General features: G+C 33.4%; 1 protein-coding gene across 1 annotated transcript in view; it reads left to right on the top strand.

Moving 5' to 3' along the window:
- Positions 1-7,245, top strand: part of LOC108767568 (glutamine synthetase leaf isozyme, chloroplastic-like) — a 94,062-nt gene extending 86,817 nt beyond the window's left edge. Inside the window, exons 2-3 of the mRNA XM_018517512.1 lie at positions 806-996; positions 7,154-7,245. Of these exons, the coding sequence (XP_018373014.1) occupies positions 806-996; positions 7,154-7,245 (283 nt within the window). The remainder of the gene's footprint in view (positions 1-805; positions 997-7,153) is intronic.
- Positions 7,246-10,174: the final 2,929 nt, after the last annotated feature.

The following is a 10,174-nucleotide window of genomic DNA, read 5'->3' as shown; positions in this document are numbered from 1 at the left end:
AAAAAAAAAATCCCGATACACGTGTTCGCTTATTTTATACCTACAATTGGTAAAAAAAGTTTGAAGCGATTTAAAAATGTCGACAAAAAAAGTGTTCGGTTTGTAAAAGAATGCCCCATATGTACGATTGCCTTCAGCTCCAATAGATTTATTTGATACTATAAAGCAACATTATCAAGATTAAGTTAGCTCATGATCTGGTTTACGCTGCACCCCAATTTTAAATTAAAAATCGTATTATGAAAAGACTGAGAAAAAAAATAATATAAATAAAACTTTCAGAAAGTACAAGTATTTAAAATGACGTAATATTATTAATATTATAGTCACTATTATTTAAACCTCACAATTTGCAAAAGAAAATCGTAAGAATTTTATTTTCGCATATGTAGAATTCGTTTTTAGCTGATTTGATATAAAAACAAGCCACAAACCTACAAATTATGAGTTTTTTTACTTCTTCAATTAGCTAAACAGAACATGATTTTATTAGTATTAATAAGTGCAATAGTTAGTTTCCGAAAAATAAGGGAATGTCACTTTAAGAGACCTATGTCAGTATCGGCGACTTTCCTCTATATATACAGAGAGAGAGAGAGAGAGAGAGAGAGGAGAGAATTTAATCACCATCTAATAAAAAGATGATCCCACAAACCATCGTTTGATTACACGGTTAAATTACATTTCACGATTATCTCTTTTCTAATTCTTACCATTTCTTCATTAAGATGATTTCACAAAGGATGATTGCGATTCGAGATGTATATTTCATTTATTTATTTTAATATTCTTGCTTTTATTACAGTATTACTATGTCGCGCAGTATGTTGAAAGATTCGCCAAATGCGGCGTTAGACAAAACTCTATTGCAAAAGTATCTTGATCTACCCCAACCGGAAAATGCGATCCAGGCAAAATATATCTGGATCGATGGTACTGGCGAAGGATTACGTAGCAAGACCAGGACCCTGAACTTTGTGCCGAAACATCCATCCGGTAAGTGCACAATACGTGTATTAATCTATTAATAATCTAATTTTGTCTATGTCGTATTCGAATTAATATCTAGCTATTTTCGAATTCTAAATATATAGCTATTTTTGTAATGTCTTTATTGCAATTATATTTTGAAGTAATTAGGTTTAGCACATTTTGAATATATATTTAATCAGAGAATAGAAAGTTACTTTTTAAAAGTAACAAATCACAGTTACTCGTTACCGAGTAGAAAAAGTAACAAGTTACCGTTACTAGTTATCGATTTTTAAAAATAACTCGTTACAGTTACCGTTACTTGAGAAAACAACTTTTCGTTACTTTTCCGTTATTTTTTTTAAAATCTACGACTGCCAATCACAGCGAACGGGCCTAGGGGCTTCTTTAGTCTCAAGCGCTATGCGCTGTGAAAATTGTAGTGTAAAGTTACAACTATTATAGTGGACAATTTTACCACTATAATAGTTGTAAACGTCCACACGTTCGAAAAATTTGCAATATGCAAATAAAAATAATTTCTTGGTTTGTAACTAAGCAGATTGTGGAAATACAATTACAATGTGTATGTGTAGCTACAGGAACGATAATATGACATTATATTTCGCACTATATACTATTATACATTTAATAGCAATACGCAAAAAATTTCTGTTATATTACGTAATATTACTAAAATTTGAATAATTACAGAAACTATTCAAAATATCCTGCAATTTATATAATTTTCAATATAAAATAAGATATATTTACACAATAAAATTTACATAATTTTTGTGAACTTACATAATTTCTGTAAAATTGCATGATTGTTTATATATACAGGACTAATCATGTAATCTATTTTACATCTATTATATGTGTAAAGAAATTTTTTTATAGTCTAAATGGCTTGTGCCGTATCGTATCCAATCATGTACAAAGTAACGATAAAAGTAACTATAAAATTCGTTACCGTTATTAAAAAAATGTAACTTCGTTACCGTTATAGTTACCAAAGAAAAGAACTTTATATATTATAACTTTAACACAGTTATCAGTAAAGTTATCAAAAAAGTAACTTGTAACTTGTTACGAGTAACGAGTTATTTCCATTCCCTGTATTTAATACCTCGATATTTATAATAAATATAGAAATATAAGGTTCTCCAAATAAATTAACAACAAAAATGTTGATGTAATAAGGAAATGTCAATGTGAGCCGACATCAGTTAATATTTCTAATAATTATATGATCGGATGCCTGCACGTTCGAGTTATGATGTTTAGTGGCTCGCGACGATGTGCGCGCGCGGTGCGAGGCGCTTGCCAGGCAGTCCCCACTCCCCGCGCTAAGTTATCCCTGACAGATATTCGGCGCTTTAGAATTTAATATCTCAATTGTGAATATTGGGAAAGGGTCGAGAACTTTTCGAGAACAAAGCTGAGAACAGACAAGCGATTAACAGTAGAATAAAAACTCTGTCCTTTAACGACAATTTTAAAAATATTAATAAACACAAAAATAATGTAAATTCGGAATCAATTAATGATAAAAAATTCTTTACTGTTCCTTATTTTAATAAAATTTCCGAAAAATTCGCTACCATCACAAAAAAATTCAATTTTAATATTGCTTATAAACCAATTAATAACTTAAATTTTGTGTAATATATTATAGGAACGTATATGTAATAACACAAACTATAGAAATCAAAGCCTTAAACGGTCTAGCTGGATCTTAATGCTTGTATGATTCTTATGTGAATTTATATACTAATGTAGTCCACAGAAACGCGCGCCGAAATGATTTTTTGGTCTTGAAATGCTAACTCTATTAAAACTACCGTAGTAATATCACGAGTTGAATTGACTGGCAATTCAACAAATTTTTGGTGCTTATTCGCATCTTCGAAACGATCTTAATAATAGTGAATAACATATTAAAATCTGTAAATAATTAATTCTTATTGCGAAAAATATTATCTCGGCCGGGAGTCGAACCCGGATCTCTTGCATACCCCGTTTCGAAGATGCGAATAAGCATCAAAAATTTGTTAAATTGCCAGTTAATTTAACTTGTGATATTACTGCGGTAGTTAAATTTTGTGATTAAAACAGGCAAAGACAAAATCAAAAAAGACGACAAATCTAATGTAGTCTACAAAATTAATTGCCTTGATTGTGAGTGCACATATATTGGACAAACTAAAAGGAAATTGAATACACGACTTTAAAAAACATAAAAATGACTATAAAAAATCTTCAAATAATTTGTCGATCATATCGCAACATATGTTGAAACTCAATCATATAATGGATTGGAGCAATACAATCATTATGGACTCCGAGCAAATTTATTATCAAGAAACACGATAGTGTCTCGCCCCAAGTGGGCGCGCAGCGCGAGACATGCGTGTCTTTACACGAGTCCGCCAGTTGCGGGCATTCGAGCATCCGAAATTCTTGGTTTTTTTAATAAAGGCTAGAGACCGATCGAGTTCTGAATATGAGCTCCATCGACAGCTTGGGTTCGAATTATATAATAAACGTTTATTTTACCTCTACGTGCCCCACGAACGGATATCGTGATGCGAAATCCGAAATGTCAAAATTTTATGTAAGATACGTCGCCTCATAAAGTCATCTCCTTTTCATATTTTCGACGGTAGATGGCACTCGTTTATTGCTGTCATTTACCGACTTATTTATCTATAGTTTCATTAGCACTGTATTATGTGTCGACATTTCATTGTATAGTTACTTTAATACTTTAATAAGTTATACTTTTAAATTAAAAGTGTATAAAAATATAAAACATGCCGCTTGATGTGTGAACATCATTACGTATATATTCATGCCGTTTATAGCCTCGCGAATTTGGTAACGGTATGAATATATACGCAATGACGTTCACACGTTAAGCGGTCAAGAGCGGCCCGTTTTAAATTTTTATATACTCTTTAGATTAAAATTACTCAGAAACTAAAGCCGCAATCAAAGATCTAAAAACACTTTTATTATATGTCGTCGGTATCTTTCGATTGCGATCAGTTCGAATAAAATTGGTGCAGCCGATACCGAGATCTGGAGATCGTTTCCCAAAAAGGGACCATTTCAGCTTTTCAAATTTTTTCAGTCGTACGTGTAACATATACATAGCGGCCCGTACTCAGAACGCGCTTTTATCGATAAAAGCGCATATTTATCTCTGAAATTCTATAATATACGTGACGTAAAGTATAGTATGTTAGCGCGCTAACATCATTGTAAGCGCGTTCTGAATACGGGCCTACGTTTTATCCATTAAGCTGCTGTTCACAATACCTTCATAGAATTCTAATTTTAATATAAAATTAAAGTAAAATTAGCAACGAAAGTGAACCTTAATGCGTATTTGATTAATCATGATTCTTTATCTATAATAACTAGTGAAGAAGCAATTATTGAATATAATAATCGGCTAAACGACTCCATAAACCCGAAGCACAAATTATTATTACTATTTCAAAAGAATTATCGTAAAATTAAAGATGTGCCATGGACATTACCGAAAATAATAACTTCCGTTCAACAGTCAGATAAAAAAGTTCGACAAAATACTTCTTGGGTTATACGTGGTTTTCAAAATACTGACATTTCATGCTATGCCAATGCTACATTACAATGTTTATTTCATTTAATTATTATTAGAAAACAATTATTTTATTCTGATAAACTAAATGTTTTAAATATATTAGTGCATCGGTATGAAAACGGAATATGTACTTATAATTTGAGTACCTACGCAATACGAAAATATCTAGGGGAGTATTTTCACAACTGGTATTAAACGAGATACATTTGATTTTGTTATAGATTAAAAAAATCAAGAATTTGGATTCAGCAATGACCAAATGAATCTATTTCAATCTATTTCAATCTTTTTCCAAATACTGGGAGTATATAATTTCATTTCTCTCCGATCTCCTTTTGTTAAATAATAATTATGAACAAATATAGTTAAATTGCTTTTTCATTATCATTTCCTAGCTTGGTTAACAAATACCAGCGTATAATTTCGTTTCCATCCGATCTCCTTTTGTTAAATATTAAGTTATAAACAAATAAAGATCAAGGTCAAATAAATCGCTTTGGCATTACCATTTACTACCTTAGTTAAATACCGGTATATAATTTCATCTCCGTTCGATCTCCTTTTAATGTTAAATATTATAAATGAGATCGATAACGAATAAATCGCTTGTCATTTCCTAGCTTTGTTCTCAAAAAGTTTTCGACCCTTTCCCAATTTTTGCAATCGAGGTATTAAATTCTAAAGCGCCAAATATCCGTCATAGATAGTTTAGCACGCGGGGAGTTGGGATTGCTTGGTAAACGCCCCGCACCGCGCACACCGTCGCGAGCCACTAAACATCATAACCATAGATATCTAGATTGCTGATACGCGAAAAAATGCGTCAATAAATCGCCATGTGAGAAAGTTCCGACGCATGCGCAATGAAAAAGCGCGTTCTGAATACGGGCCACATATAAAGTATATGTATGCATTGTACTAGACTGTTAATATCTATTACTACAATAATTTTATTCCTAATTGAAGACAGGAATGTTTTAAAAATATTGATTATGATTATTGGATTGTTTCACAATAATGTTATATATATGTATAAAATTAACCTAGAAATTACCTGATTTACATAAACTTCAGCGATAATAACTTAGTTCTAATATTCTTGAGAGAGACTTTTATAAAATATAAATACAATACATATTTTTATTTTTTTTTTTGTTGAAACGTATATTGAGAAATTATTTAAACAATTCGTTGTATTAATCCACGAAACGATTTAGTGCGCATGCGTCGGAACTTTCTCACTTAACATGGCGCGAGATGACACGAATGTGTGGTGGGGGAAAGGACATCAGCAATCTAGATATCTGTGGTCATAACTCGACAGGTATTGAGGTATCCGATCAGCGCCTCTAGCGCCATCTAGCACCAGACGCTGCAGCCGTACATTCTGCTGGTCGATGATAATAATGACGATGTTTCTTAAAATGATGATAAAATTCAGAGATTCAAAAGTATTCGAGTCGCAATATCTCCGCTCGTAGAATACATAAAAAAAAAGCACTTTCATTATACAACCCGAGCCGTAGCTATCGATTGAGCGTGTATAGAACTTCATCAGTTCAATTGTTACTGAGATCATGTCTCTAGATCTGCCGCAACTTGCCGGCTCGCGTAAACGAGCACGGCAGTATCTCGCGCCATGACGCTTCGCTTGCTTAGCGTCCAGACACTACCGTATCTCCAGATATGTAAAGTCAATTTAAATCCGTCAAAATGTATTCTAATCAAGTTTGAATTTAAAACATTTAATAATAATTGGTTCATAAATCTCTTGATTGTGAGTTTCCCAGCAAATGTCCAAAGCATATTACAATTAGGAGAAACTTTTGCCTTCCTTCTTACAATGTTAAATTTATTACGTTAAAATTCCGTGCACGGAATGCAAGACATCCGAGTTCGACTCCCGACCGAGGTAATATTTTTCGCAATAAGAATTAATTATTTACAGATTTGAATATGTCATTCAACATTATTAAGATCGTTTCGAAGATGTAAATAAGCATCAAAAATTTGTTAAATTGCCAGTCAATTTAACTCGTGATATTACTGCGGTAGTTCATTAGAGTTAGCGTTTCAAGACCGAAAAATCATTTCAGCACGCGTTTCTGGGGACTACACACCTGGTATATAAATTCACATAAGAATCATACAAACATTAATAGCGTTTTCTCTTGGCTGCGCTATCGCCCACTAGTGCAATACTCAGACAGTGTACCGTGTTTCCATGGCTGGTGGTAAGCGAACTCATTCGGTGTACCGTGTTTCCGTGGCTACGGTGTAGTGCAAATTTTATGCACGAAGTGGGATTTTGCTACACCGTCTTAAAGAGACCGTGTAGAACCAGTGACATTTAAAATTTGAAAATAAAAGTCAAGCGGGAACAGAGTTTTAGCATAATAATGATAAAGTGTACACCATAGTGTGCACCACTCTAGTGTAGTGTAGCAGGCACTATATAGTACAGGCAAATTGTCCAAAATAAACAAAAAAATTGCAAAGTGGCTGTAACTTGGTATAGACCTTTGAAAATGTATATATTTCAAGAAACCAAAGAGTCCCTAGCCAAAAAGGGTGTGCTGGAGTGGCCACGCTTAACTCTTTGCGGCACAACGGGTCTCTTAGAGACCCACATGTAAATAATATAATTTTGTGATTTTTTCCATGTAAATCACTATCAATATTGACAAGTTTGGTAAATTTAGCATCCTAAGATCTAAAATAATAAGATACAGTACTATAATTTTTTTTCTGTTAATAATATTGTTGAAATAAACAAACAAAATCGAAAAATGGTGTTTTATTCGAATAAATTTGATATCTGGAAAAATATAGAAAGTTATAAATTGAAATTTCGTACTCTGAGGTTTTCGAGGTCGCTGAGTCTGTTTCGATTACTTTCGATACTTTATTCGATTGTGATAAACATTTTCATCCAGTTGTACATTTGTTTTCTTAATACAACTGCTTCACTAGGTGTGAGTAATATTCTGTAAAAAAATACACATTAATTGCATAAGTGTCGATTTTTAAGTAGATTGAAATATTAGATTATATTGCATGCATATCTTTTATACCTAAAGAAAATCGGAGTCGGTAGCATCTGCCTCGTAAAAGATATCTTCTAATTCTTCGCCCGCATGCTCGTGTACTGAGTCTATATCTTCGGAGTCGTCAAGATTTTCGCAAATTGGCTCCATGTATGCATTGAGGCACTGCATTCCCTGACGATGTCTACAAATTTTCCGAGCATTTTAACTCTGCTTTTCTGCACCCACACCTCGAAGAACAATCAGATGTACAGTTGCCGGAGATAAGTTGTAGTATCGATTCTGGTGCTGGCTGAAGGAGTGTTGTAATAGGTTGCAACGAACCGTTGATTTTCCATCCCCACTGTTCCGGATTTTTGTTATTGCCAAGCCATAACTGAATTTGGTAGAAAACTCGTGATGAATGTTGTACAGCTGCCTCTGATGTTGGTGGTAATAATTCAAGCCTTGATTTTTGTTTTTGCAGTGAATTTTTAAATTGGTCAAATTTGTATGAATCAAGCGAAAGATTTCGAAATTTCTTGGCACCGCATACCATCAAAAAAAGTTTCACCAGCATCTCTTACTTCTGATTGGGTTGAATTTTCGTTATTGAAAGTTTTCACGACATTAGCTAATCGAAATTCTTTTTGCAGGAGTTTGAAAATTTGCAATTTTCCTTTCTGAAATCTGGAGACACTGGTAGTGTCTCGGCGCTAAGCCAAGCGCAGCGACACTGCCGTGGATACTATACGCGAATCTGTCAAGATTTCCAGACGGCGATTATGGGATCTCAATAACGGCTGTCCCAATTGAGTTCTAAGTGTGCTCAATCGATGGCATCCGGTCGGAATATATAATGAAAGTGTTTTTGTTTTTTCTCTACGTGCTCTACGAGCGGAGATATTGCGATGTAAAATGATGCAAAATCCGAAATTGAAACTTTTCATTTAATAAACGTCGTCGTCGTCATCGTCGACAAGGCTATGGGGTGGGGGATTTGTCCTTTTCGATTTTTCGGCGCTAGAGGCAAATATGGCGCTGGCAATGTGCATGGTCACATCCATGATGTAAAAAGAAAGGTGTATCGTTGCGCATAGCGGCGGCGGCTCGATGAGCAGAGCCAATGAAATTGGGGTCCAAATACACGCGCGCAATTTGAACACAAAATAGTAGGATCACATATGGGACGTTCCGTTATTATGTTACAATTATGTTATTATGTTATTAATAATGTTATTATTATTAATTATTATTATTTATTATTATTATTGTTGGTGTTATTATTATTTATTATGTTATTAATTATGTTATCGCTAATTACAAGCGGAAGAGACTTACAGAGCGTGAACGCCAAAGCAAATTAGCAACTATGACATTCGAATGTCTCACTCAATAATTAATTTAAATAGTATATAACATTGGTATATAATGGTATATAATATGGTATATATAATGGTATATAATAATGGTATATAACAATGGTATATGTAAGGTAGAAGATATGTTACACAAATACTCTCACATACTCTCAATACTTTTTATTACATATTGATTAATTTATTTTACCGTCCATTTCATTTCGAAACATTCATTTGCGAAATGTAAACTGCATATTCTTGCTACAATAAATATCGAGGATGCAAATGTAATACGCATGTAATATGTAATACGTGTGCGTATATGCATGTGCATACTTACCACTATTAATTTTTATTTCTTTTTCATTTCGTCTACACGCTTTGATCCATTGTTGACGGATGCTTTTATCTTTTGGGAAACGAAATAATTTTATTTTGTGTGTATTATCTGTGCGGCTGGTACAATTTATTATACAGCACGCCGGCATTTCTATAATCAAACAAAACATTATAGCAGGGTTACATAGTACTACATTTTTACAATCTATATTTCACAACGCAAACTACATTTTAATAAATTATAAATATATAAATATATTGTGGCTCCTACTTTCGTAACTTTAGCTCGATTTTCGAAACGGCACACATGCGGTCACTGTGCGGGCACCATACACATAACCTCATTGATTTCACACTTGCGGCCATATTGCTTTCTAGCATTCGGACCCAATCCTTATTGGTCGAGAATATGAACGACTGCGCATCCACGGGAACGATACACCTTTCTTTTTATCATGGTCACATCACACATGTGTTCTGTGGCTGAGGCTGATCTGTGGTTGATGATTAGGTTAGGAAAACTGTCACATCGATGGCATAGATAGTAGAGGACACGTAAGTAATTTTCTTCATAAATCATGAGCATAAATTAAATTACAGACGTTTCGACATCATTATTATATAAATGTAGGAATAACATATTCAGATATAGTAAGCGTCCCAATGAAACAAAGTAAAGTTGCTTACTATATGAGGCATTCTTTTACAAACCGAACACTTTTTTTTCGACATTTTTAAATCGCTTCAAACTTTTTTTACCAATTGTAGATATAAAATAAGCGAACACGTGTATCGGGATTTTTTTTTTTAATTTATTTTCGAAGAAATAGCGATTTTAA

The sequence above is a fragment of the Trachymyrmex cornetzi genome, unplaced genomic scaffold (assembly GCF_001594075.2).
Source record: "Trachymyrmex cornetzi isolate Tcor2-1 unplaced genomic scaffold, Tcor1.1 scaffold691, whole genome shotgun sequence".
Taxonomy (NCBI): Eukaryota; Metazoa; Arthropoda; class Insecta; order Hymenoptera; family Formicidae; genus Trachymyrmex; species Trachymyrmex cornetzi.
This window is presented reverse-complemented; position numbering and strand designations above follow the sequence as displayed.